We start from the raw sequence: 21,049 nt of genomic DNA on the forward strand, positions 1-21,049 counted from the left end.
ACTATGTGTACTAGATGGTGAATGTACAGGAGAAATATCTACTGGTACTTCTCTTTCTGGTGAAGGGCTCCTCATTGGTGAAGTTTGAGCATGCTTTTTTAGAGGAACTGGCGGTGTTTTAGGCTAGTCCATTTTCCTCATTTCAGGCACTGAAGTGATATGTCCAGTTTTGGATTAATATGAAGGGTCTTTTGCTTTGGATCAGGTTTAAAAAGCTCTTCTACTGGCAAATCTTTTTTCGGCGCCGATTTACAAGGTATGGAGCCGAAATGCTTAGGTTTAACCCCTTGCATGCTGATGACGAACCCCAGCCGTCATGCACTACGGTGCTCGTGTGCTGATGACGGCTGGGGTTCGTCATGGCCCGCCCCTGTTCGTTTGTTTACCGCACTGGGGCGGAAACGGGCCAGCAGTGAAGGGGTTAACAGTGTCCATTGTCTTTGGAGCGGGTTTTGGTTCCGGTTCCGAAGACTTATTCTTAGGATCCGTGCTCTTTGGATCCAGAGTTTTTGTTCCTGGAGTACGTTTCGACTCATCTACCTTCGGAGCCAAAGTATGTTTCGGTACCAGAACCTTCTTCAGGTTCACTTTTTTCGGAACAGGGATAGTTTTTGGTTCGGTAGGTTTGGGAACCTCTTTCGGTGCCGAACTTGCTTTCCGTTCGACCACTTTCTGTACCGAAGGATGCTTTGGTGCCGGTGTTAATTTGGGTTTAAGGACCTTCTGCTGTTCGGGACCGACAGACTGACTCGAGCCTGAGTCGACTGGAGGCTTTTTTATAATATTCGCTGCCGAGCCCGAAGGCGGAAGGTTTTGGTCGGTGTGCACCTGGACCCGGAGGTGGAACCGAAGCCTGTCCCGGTATGGTGGGGTGAACAGGGTCGACGTCTGTACTCACGACATGTTGACCAGCTGGAAGATCTTCATCTTCGGATTGACCCTCTACTCCGGAAGCTGAATCCTCTGCTTCGGAAGCGATGTCTTCGTGCTGTTCTTCAGCGTCTACTTCAATTGGAGCCTCGTCTATGATGAGGTCTGGTGTCGATGAAGATGACTGCGCCATTACTCTTCGAGCCCGACGGTCCCTGATTGTTTTCTTGGACCGGAACGAAGTTCAGGCCTCACAGTCTCTACTTTCGTGCTCTGGAGATAACCAGAGATTGCAATCCTCATGAAGATCGGTGTGAGGGAATTTGTGTCCACACCGAGGGCACTTCTTGAAGGGTGTTCTTTCCATGAGCCAAAGGCCCAATGGCGCAGTTGGGCCCGCCAGCCCCGACGAACGCTGGAATCGATAAGTGAAGTCTCTATTAGACGCTGGTAACCGGAATCAATGTCGACGACGATGCAGATGGTATTTTGATTAATTTATGGATTTGAAAAGAGATCGGTAACGGGACCGAACGATGAACACATCCGAGTCCGATGGCGGAAAAAAACAATCTGATGATGGAGTCGTTGCCCATGCGCACTAGGGTCTAAGGGAGGAGTCATCCAACAGACAAAGACTCTTCCAAGACAACAACACAGTGTAATCATCCGGGTCCACCACCAGATGGTGATCTAATGCAATAGTGTGTGGTCTGCAGCCCATATGCCTCAAACCTAATATTTAAACTGTCATATTCTGAGACCTGCAAATGATAAATCACTGTAGGTTGGGCGCCAGCAGCACTCAAGTTCTGCCACACAGTGACTGCATTTGGAAATACTTAAAACCAGTTTTGAAATGTTAAAAAGCAAATTTACAACATAATATAATTGAAGATGAGTAAAGGTAAAGCACCAGTGGACCATAGTATTGCACCATACATACATTATGCATGCATTTAATATTACCTGCAATGGTGTCTACGTTTAGCCAACCAGAATTCACAATCGCAGTTAAAGCAATGTGAGGCCATGTGGTCGGGAACCCATCTTGTAACCTGTCGAAAGAAAAGGAAAAAAAAAACGAACATCAATATCCACAAAAGGGTGTTCGGTTAAAGCAGAGGGCATTAATACAAGGCAACTGCCTAGTTATTATACACAAGTCTAAGTAACAGTTAACCTACTCAATACCTTTGGAATTCCCACTGAAGAACAGAATAAACTAACGGTCTGCAAGTTAGGTTATCTTTTTCCAAACAAGTTATGATTAAAATAAACATCCTCGAGTTAAGACTGATAAGATCAGGTTAATGAAATTACATTTCAGATTTCAAAGGTTTGTGTGCTTTGACCTTGTCCAGTATCTTAGGATGATGGACCATGTGGCAGGATTGGGTCCTTAACCTGCCTCTCACATTCTTGAGGTCCAAAGGTGTGAATTCCCTCATGGATCAATGGAGAGATTCCTTTTCAGAAAGTATACAGTTATTGTAATAGTTCAGTTATAAATTCCAGTGGACGGTTAATCAATACTTCTAAAATGTGCCCTGGCCAGTACCTGAAAATACCGGCTAGGTGGGCATTAATAAACAAGACTCCTACTATGTAAATAGTTTGGCAGCCTTTATAAAGTTCCATGGGCGAAACACGCTGTGGGTCACTGTATGAGTATGCCAATACTAATTAAGAATATAAGCACAAGAACAAGAAAAAATATAACTGGAACCAACCCCAATATAAATTATGCAATTAGTGTACGTGATTGACTAAAATGAAGCTTTGTATACTCTGGTCCAGTCGAGGCTAAAATGAACAAACTAATTACTTTTGGTAACGCTCTTTCTGGTACAGACTATCTAGCCGCAGATTACTCAACTGAATATTCCTCAGGCGTCAGACTAGATCTGGAAGATTTTTCAGCAGTACCTCTATGGAAAAAATAGGTGTCGCTGTGTGGCTCTACACAGACACCGTTCGTTCCATTCCGGAAATGACATGCAGAAGCTATGTAGGTGCCACACCAGTCAGCTGCTTTCGAGCCTGGCCGCACTCTCAGAGCCCCAAGAGCGATACGGATTAAAAGCAGTTTGCAGATTCCTAGACCTGGGATCTTATTAACATGTGTAGTCCAATGACAGAATTGGGAGTTTGGGAGGGCCAGTGAGGATTCCTCACCTTCTGAATAAATATCAAAGCAGCACCTATTTGGAAGTGGGTATGTGAGTGGACTCAAACCAGAAAGTCCTGCAGAGAGTAAGTAAAATGCCCTTCCTGGCGACCCTGACAGCACAGACAATAGTGCTTTGTGAACGTATGGAGAGACATGCATGCCGCTGCCTGGCACACATACACGAGGACTCTACAAGCCAACGCAACTCCTTATGGAAGCTGCTTTTTGGCTAACGCTTTACAGATCCTAATGCAGAGCAAGATCCAGCGGAAGGATGTTCTCTTCTGCACTGCCTTGACTATTTTTGCTCCAGCGAACCCCACACAGAGCTGATAGCCCACCCGGTGTTCTTTGGTACAATGAATGTAAAAAATGAGCACTCTTATCAGAGCGATTGAGCCTCTCCTCCTCCAAAGAGGGGTGAGGTGGAGCGTACAGTGGCTGCAGAGTGATGATTTGTTTTGCTTTACCAGTGCTCATGTTCCACAGGGAAGTCTGTGGAGCATAATGGGATTTTCTGGACCCCAGTTCTTATTTTGTTTTGCCCCCATGTTTTTAGCTTTAATTAGATTTAATTGCGCCGAGGAGCGCCTCAGACCATGCTCCCTTTGCTCAGATGCAGGGCTATAATGTCTGACTCTTAGCGCAGCTGTGCCAAAGGTGTACGAAAAGCAAGCTGGTCTGCACACAGCGCCACCCACACTGCCCTTTCTGGGGCAGAGGGGCCCTCTCGCCTGACCTCACAGGAGACCTTTCTTGACCTCAAAGGTAAGAATGAAGCCATCAAGTATATGGCCGACGGAGAAGGAGCTCTTTCGGAGTGCTGCTGAGGAAAGGCATCACAATCTGTGTAAATCCCTGGCACACCTCACCCATCGATCAATCCGAACAATCTGTGCAACCTAAGGATTATCCCTTACCTCTGCTCCGTAACCCACAGACCCCCACAGCGTAGTTTCTGGCACACCCGAGCTCCAGACTCCTCGAGGGTCGCCTGTTGCCCCAACCGGGGGACTCCGCAGTCACATGGGACTCGATCTTGCTCCTCCTGCGGGACCAGCTGCCCATCAGCCGGGCCGCAAAAACTCCGACAGAGAGCTGCCGCTCCCCCGACGTGGCGAGGACCCTGCATAGACTAAGCTCGTCGCGGCTCATCACTGCGAGTCTCGCCGGAGCCTACGTCTACCCCTCCGAGTGTGGCCCTGAAGTTAACATCTTGCACCTGCGGGAGAAGGGAGCTTCGCGCCGACAGCCTCGAGAAACAAGGTAAGGCTGGCCCCCTGCCCCCCCTCTCCCCGTACCGCTATTGCAAAGACTGCGCCTCCCGTCTGGACAGAACTCCAGCGACCCACCCGACAACCACCTCTCCTGGTTTTCCGGTCCCTACCAGACCCCTGATTCGTTTTTCAATTCAATTCAAAAGTCTTTATTTCGATTGAGTTTTACAATCATAAAAAGTGCATAGTAAAAAGGGTTACATCAAGACTATAATTTTTTCTTTTTAAAAAGATTGTCACATATACAATGTTTACAGAAAGATAAGAAACAGTTACGAATTAAAAAAAAGACAGTTGATATCAATTAAATAAAGATTACAAGGATAACTCAGGTGGTTGTAATCGGATTTTCAAACATGCTTTTAAAAAACAAGCTATACACTTAGCAGCAAATTGTGTTTCTAAAAACTGTAAGGCCAGGAGTGCAGGCCTGCATCTTCTCGTTTTTCACCCGTGCTCCTGTGGCACCACAGCCTACTGCCGGGTGCTCTCCCCGCCGCCCCAAAGAATCTCTTCCCCGCTGCAGCTGCCAACCGCACAGCTTCCACTGAGGTCCCGGGGAGCAATCTCTTGCGGCACCTCCAGCTGTTATTCATGCTCTGTGCAGCTCGCGGCGAGGCATGCAATGAGAAGATCGGCTGCCGACTTCGACCCTCCAGCACTACCTCAATTAATCATCAGCTGTTGCCTAGCGCATACGACAGCCTCACTAGCATTGTGCGCTTGGACTCACCGAAAATATAAAGATTAAGTGTATATTGATTTAAAATACGATAAACCTAACCTCACTGGCTGCTGATTTTAATTCACCAAACCGGACTCAAAATGGCAGCCCTTGGACAGCGCCTATAGAAAAAGGACTGCTCCTTGAAACATTCAAGGTTCCGTAACCGGACCCCAACCGGGCCTGCCCTCAATCGTTATAATAGAGAGAGGACTGCACTAATCCAGTCTGCAGTAATAGAAAGAGGCCAGCAAAACCCCTATCCACTGAAACAGAAAGAGGACTGCTCACTTCTCCAACCTTGGCGGCTATCTTGAAGTGACACTAACTGACGACATGAACCTACAAAAACCAATGCAAGCCGCTATCCCCCCTCAAGCACCACTATCCTAAAATTATGTCCCCATGGGCCTGCCCTCAATCAGTCATAATAGAGAGAGGACGGCACTAACCCAGTCTGCAGTAATAGCAAGAGGCCTGCAAAAACCCCCATCTACTGGAACAGAAAGAGGACTGCTCACCTCTCTAACCCTGGTGGCCCTCTTGAAGTGACACTGACGGCATCAACCTACAAAAACCAAGACAAGCCGCTATCCCCTCCTCAAGCAGCAATATCCTAACAATTAAGTCCACATTGACTGCCGCTCACTGTTCCAGGTCTCCACAAGTGTACCCACCCCAAGCCAACATGGTGAGCCCTGGTCTAACTGCCTCTGGAACAACCGCTTACACCCTGGTCTACCCCGCGAACCTCTCTAAAACCGCCACAAAAGCCTTCAAACACTGCACCCTGAAAAACCATCCCGAGACACTGATCTCGGACCAACGTTACTGTGCGGACATAGGCACCATCACTAATGACCTGGTTTTCTACTCCAGAAGAATCCCCGCCTGGCGCAATACCTTTTCAACATTCCTTAATGTACTCTCATCCAGGAACATTCCATATGGCACCAAGCTCACTAGAGCGCCATCATCAACCCTTCACGCTGTCCTCACTATCACCCTCTACAAAAGCGGCACTTTACTGATCCAAACCTCAACTAAAAACCTGGACAAATTATCAGACCTTTTTACCACTCTCCGTAACCACGTGCATGGCACTGGGACGCCGACCAACACCTGGCCTGACCCTACTCCAATCCCCCTGCCCAATCTAGAACACCTTAAACCCCTCACTACTCCCACTAACCTCCTTTACGCCTAGGACCAGAGACCTGTGATTCCACCCATCCATGCTCCCCTCTCAGAATCCTCGGATTCCTTCACAGGTCACCTTAACCCCACCAGGCCTCCTACAACCACCCAAGCGAAATAAACCCTGAACCCTTGGTCTCCTCCCTCCATGATCCCCACCAGGTCTCTAAGACCATTACATCATCAGTATCTTTCGCTGTGGCAGATCAAGTCCACCCTTGCCCACCAACCCCCTCCTTCTCAGTGACTCGCTCCTCTCCCTTGGGCTGAGTGGTCGCTCCCCAGTGTCCTCCTGTGTCACTTGGTATCGTTACTGCACTGCTTGTTGCTATTCTGACTAATTATTGCTGCCGCTGTGTGCCTGGTTGCCGCTCTGATAAGTTTGCATTTTTGATTTAAAAAGCGCCGCTTTTCTGTATTTAGCGCGTTTCCGCTCCTGTGTCATTTGGTATCGTTACTGCACTGCTTATTGCTATTCTGCCTAATTATTGCTGCCGCTGTGTGCCTGGTTGCCGCTCTAATAAGTTTGTATTTTTGATTTAAAAAGCGCCGCTTTTCTGTATTTAGCGCGTTTCCGCTGTGCTCCCCCCTCCCCTCCATTTTGTGTGTGTTGTTGTTGTGGTCATCTGTAGCCCGCCCCGCCTCCCAGCTGAGACGCCCTCCCACTGACCAGAACAGCGCTCCACCACCGGAAAGCGCCGTGACTCGCTCCTCTCCCTTGGGCTGAGTGGTCGCTCCCCAGTGTCCTCCTGTGTCACTTGGTATCGTTACTGCACTGCTTGTTGCTATTCTGCCTAATTATTGCTGCCGCTGTGTGCCTGGTTGCCGCTCTGATAAGTTTGCATTTTTGATTTAAAAAGCGCCGCTTTTCTGTATTTAACGCGTTTCCGCTCCTGTGTCATTTGGTATCGTTACTGCACTGCTTATTGCTATTCTGCCTAATTATTGCTGCCGCTGTGTGCCTGGTTGCCGCTCTAATAAGTTTGCATTTTTGATTTAAAAAGCGCCGCTTTTCTGTATTTAGCGCGTTTCCGCTGTGCTCCCCCCTCTGCCTCCATTTTGTGTGTGTTGTTGTTGTGGTCATCTGTAGCCCGCCCCGCCTCCCAGCTGAGACGCCCTCCCACTGACCAGAACAGCGCTCCACCACCGGAAAGCGCCGTGACTCGCTCCTCTCCCTTGGGCTGAGTGGTCGCTCCCCAGTGTCCTCCTATGTCACTTGGTATCGTTACTGCACTGCTTGTTGCTATTCTGCCTAATTATTGCTGCCGCTGTGTGCCTGGTTGCCGCTCTGATAAGTTTGCATTTTTGATTTAAAAAGCGCCGCTTTTCTGTATTTAGCGCGTTTCCGCTCCTGTGTCATTTGGTATCGTTACTGCACTGCTTATTGCTATTCTGCCTAATTATTGCTGCCGCTGTGTGCCTGGTTGCCGCTCTAATAAGTTTGCATTTTTGATTTAAAAAGCGCCGCTTTTCTGTATTTAGCGCGTTTCCGCTGTGCTCCCCCCTCCGCCTCCATTTTGTGTGTGTTGTTGTTGTGGTCATCTGTAGCCCGCCCCGCCTCCCAGCTGAGACGCCCTCGCCCCTCCCCCTCCACCATCCATATATGACAGGAGTTCCCGCGCGCAGTGTTCACGCGCAGCGACCGCGCCCAACCCGCGCCGAAGGTGCGCCAAAGGTAAGCCCATCTACGCCCGTCCGCACCTGGACCGCGCCCAGCGCCAGACCCCCTGCCCCCCGCGCTGCCCAGCCCTCCCGCATTACCTACGATGCCGCCACCCTCCTAGCCCTCAACCCCGGTCGCGCCCCCAATTGCGTCCAAGCCGCTCCTGGACACACCCATGGTCCTTTCTCTTGCTACTCCTGCAAATTCATCGGCACCGACAACATCTCCGCTGCGACCACACCACAGATTCCCGACCCCAACCACCTACAATGCATCCTGCTCAACACCCGATAGGTCCACTGGCACGCCATAGACCTATGGAATCTACTAGACACCACCAACTAATCCGAAAGGCCAAAAAAACAGCATTCAAGGATCGACTAGACAACAACGCCCACAACAGCAAGGAACTTTTCAACATCGTCAAGGAATTTACCAATCCCTCGGCCAACTCCAACGACATCACCCCCTCTCAAGCCCTCTGCGACTCCCTAGCCTCATTCTTCCACAACAAAATTGCAGACATCCACAACAGCTTCGACAACCAACCCGAAGTCCAACCCACCCAACCATATGCTGAACATCCTCCCCCCTTGAACACCCTTAACGACTGGAACCCAATCTCCACTGAGGACACCATCCACCTGATGAACTCCATCCACTCAGGATCCCCCACAGACCCATGTCCTCACCACATCTTCAACAAAGCAAACTCCGTCATAGCACCGCACCTCCGAGACGTCATCAACTGCTCCTTCAACTACGCCACCTTCCCGGAAAGCTGGAAACACGCTGAACTCACCGCCCTTCTGAAAAAACCCACAGCGGACCCCACCGAACTAAAAAATTACCGCCCCATCTCGCTCCTTCCTTTCCCGGCCAAAGTCATCGAGAAAGCTGTCAACAACCAGCTCGCCGCCTTCCTCGAAGCCAACAAATCCCTTGACTCCTCACAGTCTGGCTTCCGAGCAAAACACAGCACTGAGACCGCCCTCATCGCAGCAACAGACGACATTCGAACTCTACTGGACAATGGAGACACAGTCGCCCTCATCCTCCTCGACCTCTCTGCAGCCTTCGACACAGTTTGCCACAGCACCCTTTTACAACGCCTCAGAAACATCGGAATACAAGGAAAAGCACTTGAATGGATCACCTCGTTCCTCACCGGAAGAACCCAGAGAGTCCGCCTCCCACCATTCAAGTCCGGGGCCACTGAAGTCATCTGTGGCGTACCACAAGGATCCTCACTCAGTCCCACCCTCTTCAACGTATACATGAGCCCCCTCGCGGCCATCGCCCGCCAACACAACCTCAACATCATCTCTTACGCGGATGACACTCAACTGATCCTTTCTCTCACCAACGACCCCAGCACCGCCAAAACTAACCTACACGAAGGAATGAAAGAAGTTGCCGAATGGATGAAACACAGCCGTCTGAAACTGAACTCAGATAAAACAGAAGTCCTCATCTTAGGTACATCCCCCTCTGCATGGGACGACTCTTGGTGGCCGGAAGCCCTTGGAAAAGCACCCATCCCGACAGACCACGCACGGAACCTAGGCGTTATCCTGGATTCTTCACTTTCAATGAACAGACAGTCTCCTCATCCTGCTTCAACATTCTTCGCATGCTCAAAAAAACATTTTGTTGGATCCCCACCGAAACCAGAAAAACAGTCACCCATGCTCTGGTCACGAGCCGACTGGACTACGGAAACACCCTCTACGCAGGTACGACCGCTAAACTCCAGAAAAAACTACAACGAATCCAAAACGCCTCAGCCAGGATCATATTGGACATCCCGCGTAACGAACACATCTCTGGTCACCTGAAAAACCTCCACTGGCTACCCGTCAATAAGAGGATCACCTTCCGACTTCTGACCCACGCACACAAGGCACTCTACGAAATCGGACCAGAATGCCTCAACTCACGACTGTCCTTCTACACCCCCCCCCGCCAACTACGATCCTCCAGCCAAGCCCTCGCCACTGTACCTCGCATCAACAAGACCACCATGGGAGGTCGATCCTTCTCATACCTGGCGGCTAAAACATGGAACTCACTTCCCACCTACCTTCGCCTTACCCAGAACCACCTAGCATTCAGAAAGCAACTTAAAACGTGGATATTTGACAAGTAATCCTCCCCCCCTCCCTAAGCGCCTTGAGACCCTCTGGGTATGTAGTGCGCTATATAAATTTTATGATTTGACTTGACTTGACTAGCAGGTCACGCCAGCCCCGTAAACACTCAAGCCTCCCCTCCCAAGACTCCTAACATAGCCCCCCTTGCCCTCCTACCGCCTCCTCCCCAGCGACTCCTGCTGTTGCAGGCCATGCCAGCCCCGCTAACACGCAAGCCACCCCTTCCACGACTTCTAGCACAGCCCACCCTTTTCTGCCAACCCCCCGCCTCTCAGCTACTTACTCTCTGCACTCCAGAGCTTCCAAAATAATTCAGAGCCTCCACTCCTCCATCCTCGATCTAACTAACCTCCTCCACCTCGCCGAACTCTCTTGCACAAACCTCGTACCTCAACTGTCATCCTCTCCAATCCCAGAATTTCCCAAACGCCCCTACCAACATCCTTGAGACATCTTCGCTCCCGCAAGCACTCCAGCTACCTATCAGAGGAGGAAACCCTTGAACTCGCCCTCTCCTACAACCTTTCCCTCTTCGCAACAAATTCACAAGACTTCACTGAAAATGAAATTCTGGTTTTTCTCAAAGACCATAACGCAGCCACTACCCCTCTACCCCGTCTACCAGACGCGAGTGCCGCACACCCCATCTGCACGGTCGCTATTAACCCATACAGATCAGCCCCCCGCTGCAATAGAAGGATGATCAGTAGCAACCTTGCACCCGTACCCCTGTCGGTCCTGACCCCCGCTATTTATTTATTTTTATTTATTGCAGGTTTGTACCGCGCTGGCTTCGACTCCCGGGGAGTATCTCCGCGCCTTTGGCTTCTACCACATAGGTTTAGGGGAAGAGCTAATTTAGCAGCCATTCTAGTGATGGAACAAGAAGGTCTTCAGCATTTTTCTAAAAGGAAAGTGTTCTGCACATAGCCTGAGAGATTTTGGGAGACTATTCCAAAGGGAAGGTCCTGCTACTGAACGTGCTTTACTTCCGTGTCTGGCCTTCTTTGCTCTAGGTACACAAAGAAGGCCTTGTTCGCTCTACCTGAGTGACCGAGAGGGTATATAGGGGACAAATTTGGTGGACAGGTATGAAGGACCCATTCCGTTGAGGCTATTATGTATGGTGCAGCATACCTTGAACTTGGCCCTCTGTTTGACAGATAACTAATGTAGTTTTGTCAATAGAGGTTTGGAAGGCGTACGAGGAGGGGCGTTCAGAACTAAGCGGGCAGCCGTGTTCTGGACCACCTGAAGTCTTGTCATGACTCCCTCGTTAGCAGATAGTAGCAGGCCATTGCAATAGTCTAATCAACTCAGGACTAGAGCTTGTACCAGCGTCGTCCTAGTTGCATCTGGTAAAAGGGGGAACATTTTACGCAGCATGCCAATTACATGAAAGCAGGCTCCCACCACCTGGTTGCCATGTTGTTTGAGAGTAAGTTCCTGATCTAGTCGGACTCCAAGATTCTTGACTATTTGTTTAGGCTTAGGTACTGGGCCAAGGTCTTGTGGCCACCAGTCAGGAGTCCAGAGTAGTTTTACCTCACCAAACAACATGACTTCTGTCTTTCCAACGTTGCACTGCAAGTAGTTGGAGGACATCCAGTGTGCCACTGCTTTCATGCCCTGAGAGAAGGAGTTCCTAACCTCGGGAGTAAAGATCTTAAAAGGAAAGAGGAGTTGCGTATCATCCGCGTAGGATATGGGGACAAATCCATACGTTCTCATGATGTTAGCCAGGGGTGCCACATATATGTGAAAAAGCGTGGGGCTCAAGCATGAGCCCTGTGGCACCCCCTTGGAGATGTCAACTTCCTCAGACCGATACGCACCCATAGTTACTTGCTGGGTGCGGTTTGTTAGGCAGCTCCTCAACCATGCCAGGGCTTCGCGCTTCAGGCCTGTGTTAGCTAGCCTGGCAGTCAGGATGGAATGAGATACGGTGTCAAATGCCGCAGACAGATCCAGTAGTACCAGGATAACGGAGAAGCCCCCATCCTGGTACATGTGTAGATCGTCTACGACCGACATCAGGGCGGTCTCGGTGCTGTGTTTAGGCCTGAAGCCCGATTGTGAGTGGTCCAACACTCCTGCGGATTCAATATATCTAGACAAGTTTCTGTTTACATGTTTTTCAATGACTTTGCCTAGAAAAGGAAGCAGAGATATCGGTCTGAGGTTGGCTAGCTCATTCCAGGGAATTGTGGTGTTTTTCCTGAGCGGCTTAACCAGTGCCTTTTTCCATCCTTGTGGAACCTGCCCTGTACTTAGCGAGAGGTTTATCAGCCTCTGGATAGCAGGTCCCAGATCCGTTGCCAGTGTGGGCATAACACGTGCAGGGATAATGTCCATCGGGCAACCACTCTTTATCTGGGAGATGAGTGCTAATACTTCCTCAATCGAGATAGGGGGAAATGCAGAGAGGGAATGCATGGCTGGAGGTTGTATTTCAGTGTTTGAAATAGGGTCATTATCATTCCTACTGGTTTGATTTGAATGTATGATTTTGTCGTAAATAGCATCAATTTTTTGAGTGAAGAACTGAGAAATATTGTTGCATAATTGCTGTGAGTCCACTTCCGGGCTTTCGCAAGCTATTGGTTTTGTAAAAGTCTGTAAGATCTGATATAATGCCTTGGGGTTGTTACCAGCTGCCAGTAGGTGCGATGCTATATGGTTTTTCCGCGCCAGACGAATAGCTTTATGGTATGCTGTCAAGGAACATTTATACAGTTGTTTGTCTCTGTTTTGGCGGGAAGCCATCCATTCCTTTTCTAGTTTTCTTGTAGCTTGTATGAGCAATCTGAGGTCTTCTGAAAACCAGATTTCCTGTTTATGTGCAGGTCTGGGTTTAAAAGTTTTTAGTGGAATGATCCCATCTATGGTTTTAAGTAGCGTCTCTTCGTAATTGTTTAAGGCGTTTTCAATGCTCTCACTGGCGCTAGGTGTCGGCGCTACAAACTTTTTATTAAAATCTTGCAGGGTCAGTTTATGCCAAGGTCTTCTTTTACTTGATAGGGCGATATGTCCCATATCATGCGAAGTAGGAGTAGGGGTATAAAATTCAATAATAAAATGGTCTGTCCATTCAACTTGATAGGGGGGTGTACACTCGACCTGTAAGGAGCTGGTTAGAACTAAGTCTAGCGTGTGTCCTGCCTGATGAGTGGGCCCGGTGTTGACCTGCCTTAGACCCAGTGAGTTGAGGTCTGCCATGAATGTCTGTACCTCGGTACTGTTGTCTAACTCACTCTGGACGTTAAAGTCACCTAGTAGGAGGAAATCAGAATTATCATGTATATGGGGTGCCAGTGCTTCCATCAGTGCTACAAATATATTGGAGCATGGACTGGGGGGGCGGTATATTAATGCTCCCTTTCTGCTCATTTTAGATGAGAATTGAATTTTAAAAATCATAAGTTCTAATTCGGGGGTGCACATCTCATCCAGCACAGTGACATTAATTTCCTGCTTATGGACAATCGCTATCCCACCTCCAATTTTCGTGGGACGATCCAGCCTAACGATTTTGTAGCCCATTGGGATTCCCAACGTTATGGCAGGGACTAAATGAGGTTTAAGCCATGTTTCCGTCAGGAAGCATAGGTCTGGTTCCTCAGAGGAAATCAGATCCCATACTTCTATGGCGTGTTTAGGCAGTGATCTGATGTTACATAACAGATTTTTATTTTTCAGAGAAGTATTGGTAGCCTTTTTATTTATAGGGGTTGAATTGTGAGGCAATATTCCGTTTCCGAGTGCGCAACGTTTAGGGAGGGAGCTAGAGGTGTATCTAGGCCCAGCGAGAGCCTCATATTGAGTTTTACAACGGCAGCATGTGAATGGACCCTCTAAACTGTCCTCCACCCTGTTAGGACATTCCATAGGTAGGTGGTGTAGGATATTTAGTAGTACCTGTGATGAATAGATTAGTCGTGCGTCAGAGTATCGCCATAGCCTCCAGCCCCCGGCCTCGTCCTGCCGCGGACGGGCGCAGACGGCCAGGTCTTTGGCTTGTCTTCGGCGCTGGCCCGCTGCCCCACTGCGCGCAACCGCTGCGCGCTCGGGCAGACGAGGGCTGTATAGCCCTGTGAAGTGGAGAGCTGGAGCGCTAACCGCTCGCCTTCCTGGGCGTGTCTTGCTCTTGCCTGCCCCGCCCTCCGCTCAACGGTATAGGCTATCGAGTCGGACCGGGGCGGGCAGGCTTGAGTAATGGGCAAAGACAGCCGATGATGCCGTGGGAGCCCCTCTGAGCCCTGTCAGGCGCTGGTGCTTCAATAATTTACAAAGAGTGATTCAAAATGAGTACATCAATTTTAAAACGATCACTCCGGGTAAGTGCAGGGATTTTAAAATTCTACAATCCATTTTAAAATGCGAAGGGTGCAGGGTCTCCTCTCTGGCGGTGATCCTCACCTTGAATGAAGCCCTGAAAGTGACCGTCAGATGGCTCTCCTCCAACCAACTCAAACTCAATGCTAAGAAAACCGAGTTCCTTTTAATCTCCCCACCCAAGAGCAACCCTGAGATCCAGTCATGGATTAAAGCCATCACAGCCTTAAACTGTACCCCAACCATTGTGGACTCGGCCAAATCTCTGGGAATTACCCTGGATTACAACCTAAACATGCGAGACCACATCAACGCAATGGCCAAAACTGCCAGATTTCACCTGAGCTATCTATGGAAACTGAAACCCTTCCTTGACGCTCCTGACCTAAAACTAGCAGTCCAATCACTAGTTATCTCTAGACTAGAATATGGTTGCTCGACCCTCTCCGGCTTACCCAAGACCTCGCTGGCTCCCTTAAAAGCCTGCCTCAAAGCAGCCGCTAGACTACTGAAAGCTTTGAAATGGCTTCCCTTCGAGGCTAGAATCCACCTCAAGCTGGCATGCATCACGCACAAGGCCTTACACTCTAACTCCCCTGCGTATCTTAAACAGAAGCTTGTGATATCCGGAGGAAGCAGAAACCTACGATCGACCAATGCTCTCCTCCTCCGGCCTGCACGCTTCAGGAAAATAAAAACCTACAATCGGGCTTTCACCGGGACTGCACCAAGAATATGGAACTCCCTCCTTCCTGATATCAGAAGAATCCCTTCCCTGGCACGCTTCAAAAAAAGAGGCTAAATCCTTCCTCATGGGTAAATTCCTTGGATAATCCCGCTCCACAGCTATCGGAGAGACTATTTCTGCGACCCTGTACAGGACTCATGTGATATCCTGCCCATTGTATGCCTATTATATGTCTAGGTCTCCTCATAATGCCCTGATGTACAGTTTTCCCCTATCCCTAATGTACTGTACTTGTGTGATATCCTGCTTTCCTCATGACCCCGCGACACTCCCTGATGTACAGTTTCTCCTACGAGGACCCGCCTCTGCATTACCCCATGAATATGTAAAGCGCTCCGATACCCTCACAGGTTAAGGTGGCGCTCTATAAAACATTAAAATAAATAAATGAATAAATATCACAGTTCTTCATCTCTTGGCCCTCATTAAACTTTGGGTGCCCTGGCTGCGGGGTTAGGCCTAGTAGTCACCCTTAGGAGCACTACTAATAGACTAGCATTAGGCATTAACAGTCTTCCTGTATCCTGTACACTCCTCAACACTTCATCTTTATAATTCTGAATTTGCCATCTCCTACAGTGCTATAAGTTACCCGCTCTGTGAGGCAGTTATCTTTACAGCTCATCAATCTCCCAATCAATCTTTCAGAGGCATGCTCCGCTATTATCCACTGGGTTCCAGCCCAGCATTTGCACAGGGGGTTAGGTACCCTCAGGGCAGATGAACTTGCTTGTCGCGGCTCTCAGTGATGTCAGCAGAGCTAGTTGGTAATGCGCATGCGTGAAGACTTCTATCACGCACCACACAATACGTCTGGTGGCCATTTTGCTGTTACCATAGTTACTCAGCAAAACTTCACGGAAACACGGAAACATCGTTGTGAACTTTTTCATTTCGTTTCTACATATTTCTCTATTTTTCAACAGAAGTAAGCATTTTATTTATTTTCCAACGTTTTATGCATTTTAAGCTTTATTTTCCACTACAAACTTTTTAGTGACTTGTGCTTGTTAGCGAAAATTTTTCTTTTTGCACATTCATATCCCTGCTGTTGTTTACAATACTATTCCAACAAAAATGAAAACTTATTTCTTTTGAAATTGTTTACTGCATTTTATCGTATTTACAAACAAGATGTAATTTGACCCTCCCACTAAATTTTTGCAAACAAAAGGTGATCCACCCATGCCATGTTCAAGGTGGAAAGAAGAGTTTGTAAATTACATGAAAGCTATTGATGGTGAGAGGATGGGTACGGAAAGAAAAAAAAGTATCCTTCTTCATTGTCTGGGCTCAGAAGGACAAGACATTTTCAGATCTTTGCCTCAAATTACTTCTACAAATGATGGTGGTGGAGATAATTTAAATCCTTATACTGAAGCTCTTGCTAGACTTGAGAAAAGATTTAAACCCAATTTAAGCATTGCACTTAAACGTTTCAAGTTCTATACTAGAAAACAAAAAGAAGATGAATCTTATGAAGATTTTTTGACTTCCTTGAGATTGTTAAGTCTTCATTGTAACTTTGGTACCATCACAGATGAAATGATACGAGATCAGATCATTGTTCATACCGAGTGTGAAAAAACTCAGGATAAACTATGGGTTATGGGTGATCCGAATTTAGCTGAAACCATTGCTGTAGCTAAAGCACAAGAACAATCTGATTTATGGATGAATACCGTAAAAAGCAACACTGAGAAGAAACAAATTGATGAAGAAGTTTGTGTTGTAAAACATATACAAGGGATTAAACAAGATTCTTCCTTCAATAAGACAAAGCAATTTTCTTCTCAGAGGTCTTACAATCAGAATTTTCAAGGAATGTGTTTCAGATGTGGTAATAAATTTCACATTGCTTCTTTTTCAGGTTGTGCAGCTTTAAAAAGGGAATGCAAGTTTTGCAAAAGAATTGGACATTTTAGTAACATGTGCAGGGACAGACGTGCTCTAGTACAAAATAAACGACCTGTATCTATTGTTTCTGAAGAAACTGTAAGCAACTCTAGGAATAGTGAATCTATTAATGAATCTAGCTATGTATCTGGTTTTGTAGTTTCAATTTGAGATAATCAATCAGATTTACAACGTAATTCACCAAAATGTGTTTTTACAATTTGCGGAATTGATTTATTCCTTATGGTAGATTCAGGATCTCCATGGACCATAATTACTCAAGAGTATTATGAAAGCATGTTTTCTCATTCTACAAAGTTAGGCAATATTAATGAGTCCGATATTTCTGCTGTACATTTTTCTGGTACAAAGATTGAAATGATTGGATTTCTCAATGTTGAAATTCAGTTTAAAAACAGGAAAGCTCCTATTAAGTTATACATTTCTGTTAAAGGCATCAATGTGTTGGGATGGTTTGACCAATGGAAGTTAGGTATTATATTAAATCCCAGGGCAAAAGAACTGGTGTCTTTGTGTGATGATAGCCTGATAAATACTATTTCTGTAGTTGAGCTATCCAATAACCCCATTCTAAGCAGTAAAGGATGTGATCTTATCAAGCACTTTGATACAGTGTTCTGTGAAAAACTAGTGAAACTCAAGAATTTTTCACATAATATTGTGTTAAAAAAGGATCATGCACCGGTTATTCAAAACCTAGAGGTGTTCCCATTAATATTAGAGAAGAACTCAAGGCCATGATAGATAATTTATTGAAGGAGGGGATTATTGAACCTATAGAATCAGAGTGGGTTTCTCTCATAGTTTTAGTAAGAAAACCGGACCAAAAGTTAAGATTATGTGTGGACCCGAGAGCGTTGAATTCCAACACTGCTATTGATTGACATCCTTTGCCAAATATAAATGAGTTAGTGTCACTTTTTGATGGTGCAAACATTTTCTCTACATTAGACTTAAGATCTGCCTACCATCAGATCGAATTAACAGAAGAGTCTAGAAAACTTACGGCATTTATAACACCTCAGGGTCTTTTTCAATATGTACGCATGCCTTTCGGACTTGCGTCCGCTGCACTTGTTTTTCAAAGGGTCATGTTTCATATATTCAGAGATATAGATACATATGTAAAATGTTTTCAGGACGATATATTGGTGTTCTCAAAAAATACTAATGAACATCATTTGCAAGAGGTATGTAAGAGACTACAGAATAATGGTCTAACAGTGAAAGCACATAAGTGCAAACTCTTTCAAGAGTCAGTGGAATATTTGGGACATACCCTATCAGGTAAAGGGGTGTTTCCAAAAAAATCCAATGTGGAAGCTATCACCAAAGCTCCCGTTCCAGAAAACAAGGATCAATTGTTATCTTTTGCTGGTATGTGTGAATACTACAGCAAGTTTGTAGAAAATTTTGCTAATAAGATGGAACCTTTGAGAAGATTATTGAGACAGGGTGTAGAATATCTTTGGTCTGATATCCAATAAGCATTTGATGAAGTTAAGAGACCTTGTCAAAGCTCCCAATTTAAAACCTTTTAGAATTAACAAAGAATGTATCATCACAGTTGATGCCAGCCTGTATGGTTTGGGTGGAGTGTTGTCTCAAAGGGAAGGCTGCGAGGAATGGAATGTAGCATTTGCGTCGAGAACATTGAATGAATGCGAGCGTAAGTATTCCGTGATAGAAAAGGAATTGTTAGCGTGCGTTTGGGCCATTGAGCATTTTAGACTTTATGTTTGGGGATCCAAATTTACTCTAAGAACGGATCACAAGCCTTTAGTCAATATTTTATCTGTGGGAGGGGGATGGAATTCCACAGCCAGAATCGCGAGACTAACTTCTAGGTTGCCTGAATATAATTTTGTCACGGTATATGTACCTGGAAAAAAGAATGTTACGGCAGATTGTTTGTCACGTTTGCCATGCAAGGTGGAGGATGTCAGTGTAGTTAAGGAGTGTGATTTTGTTTTAGCTATTCAGGATGTGTTACAAGGGAAATTTAAGAACGTTACTGAATCTGATTGGCAAGAATGTGTTAAAAAAGATTCAAGGTGGGAAGATTTAGTGAATTATATTCAGAATGGTTGGCCAAATAAAAACATTATCAAGTCGGAATTGATGCCATTTTACAATGTTTTGGATGAGTTGGAATTGGATTGTGGTTTCATTTTCAAGTCTGGCAAGTGTATACCCCCAGAGGGCATGCAGGACATCACTTTAAAAATTCCGCATGACACACATCCTGGTATTTTGTCCATGAAACGGTTGGTTCGATCTGTGTTTTGGTGGCCAGGTATTGACAGATTTGTTGCTAGGACGGTTAGGGAGTGTCAAGAGGGTGTGTGTAGAGAAAGAATGGTAAAAGTGTATACTCCACCACTCAAAATAGTTAAATGGCCTTCGGAGCCGTAGCAAAATATTGCCTTTGATATATCGGGTCCTTTCAATATTTTACCTGAGTCTTCACGTTACGCCTTAGTGATAGTGGATTATCATTCCAAGTGGCCTGAGGTGAAGTTTGTCCCTAAGGCTACCACTGAAGCGGTCATTAATTTCTTCAAAGAAGTATTTACTAGAGAAGGATGTCCTTCTGTTTTGGTTTCTGACAATGGTGTTCAATTGACATCTAGTGAAATGGCCAATTTCCTTAAGAATTGTAACATTGTTCACAGGTTAACTTCATTATACGAACCGCATGAGAATGTCCAAGTTGAAAGGTTTAATCGAGTTTTGAAAAATGTTGTGGTGGAATCAGTCAAATCTGGAGTATATTGGGTAAGTGCTTTGAGGGAGAGTCTATGGACTTACCGTATTACACCTCACACTATCACGGAGGTAAGTCCTTTTAAGTTGTTCAAGGGTCGTAATCCAGCATCAAGAATGCTACCGTGGTGGTTGAAGGAGAAATGCAATCAGTTTTTAGTGGACAAGGTTAATATGGAGGATGTTGCCAGACGTGTGGAGAATAAGCAATTTAAGACTAAGGAGTGGTATGACAGAAAATGGAACACAAAATCTCAAGAATTTCAGGTGGAGAGTGGGTGAGAATCCTTAGACCGGGTTTGTTATCCAAAGGTTACAATAAGTTTAGTGATCCCATTCTGGTCAAAAAAGGATTCTCTAATAGTGTCATGACACAGGATGGCAAATTTTGGAACGTTAAGAAATTATCAAAATGTACTGTCCTGAGTGATAAGAGATACCCATCTAATAAGCAAAGTGAATAGTTTGGAGATGTTCTATTGCTCATAGAGTGAAAGATAACAAACGTGTAGTCAATATTTCTAAAAGATATGTTAATTGACTTTATGTGTTAAGACTTTATCTTCATGTCTTAAGATATGTTATTTAGCTTTTTGCTTGTTTCTTTTTCCTTTTTGTTTTTGTAATGAGGGAGATATGTTATATTCTTGTTCATTACTTTTCCTTTAAGTTTAATGCTGTGGTCGCATGCCAGTGCATGAGACATGTTAATCTTTGAGAATGTTCTGTATTCTAAAGCTGGTTAGCTAGGGCTTTTAACTGTTGAATCTGACTGGATTATTACTACAGCTACTCAATGTACAGTCAGTTGACACGAGAAAACAAAGGCTCAGGATGACTCACGAGTCCTAGATGTTTAAAAAGTAAAAAGGGAAACAGTAACGAAACTGAAAACGGGGACATTTTACCCAATATCTAACTAACCAGTCTGTAAAGTACTGAATGCAAAACCCAGCAGGGACAGCAAAGAAAGTCTAGATCCCCCAATGAGCAGCTGGTGCAAACTCACTGTATGGGTAGAATTTTTTTCCTCTCTGTTTTTTGGGACGTGATTTTTTCTGTAAAATGTAATAACATTTTCCATTGTACTGTGTTGCTTTGGATAATTACAAACCTGAACCGTTGTTAGTAGTATAATCTGCTACAAATTATGACCTACTTTGGCCATCCTCAGCTGGTGCCACTCCTACGTATTTGGCAGGTCATACTCTTGATGGTATTTTTAA

The 21,049-nt window shown here is 46.1% G+C and overlaps 1 protein-coding gene across 1 annotated transcript in view; it reads right to left on the reverse strand.

Moving 5' to 3' along the window:
- Positions 1 to 21,049, reverse strand: part of MTMR4 (myotubularin related protein 4) — a 192,846-nt gene that overhangs the window by 8,199 nt on the left and 163,598 nt on the right. The window contains exon 8 of the mRNA XM_086954029.1: positions 1,840 to 1,928. Coding sequence (XP_086810155.1) covers positions 1,840 to 1,928 — 89 coding nt within the window. The remainder of the gene's footprint in view (positions 1 to 1,839; positions 1,929 to 21,049) is intronic.

The sequence above is a fragment of the Lissotriton vulgaris genome, chromosome 2_1 (assembly GCF_964263255.1).
Source record: "Lissotriton vulgaris chromosome 2_1, aLisVul1.2, whole genome shotgun sequence".
In the NCBI taxonomy this organism is placed as follows: domain Eukaryota; kingdom Metazoa; phylum Chordata; class Amphibia; order Caudata; family Salamandridae; genus Lissotriton; species Lissotriton vulgaris.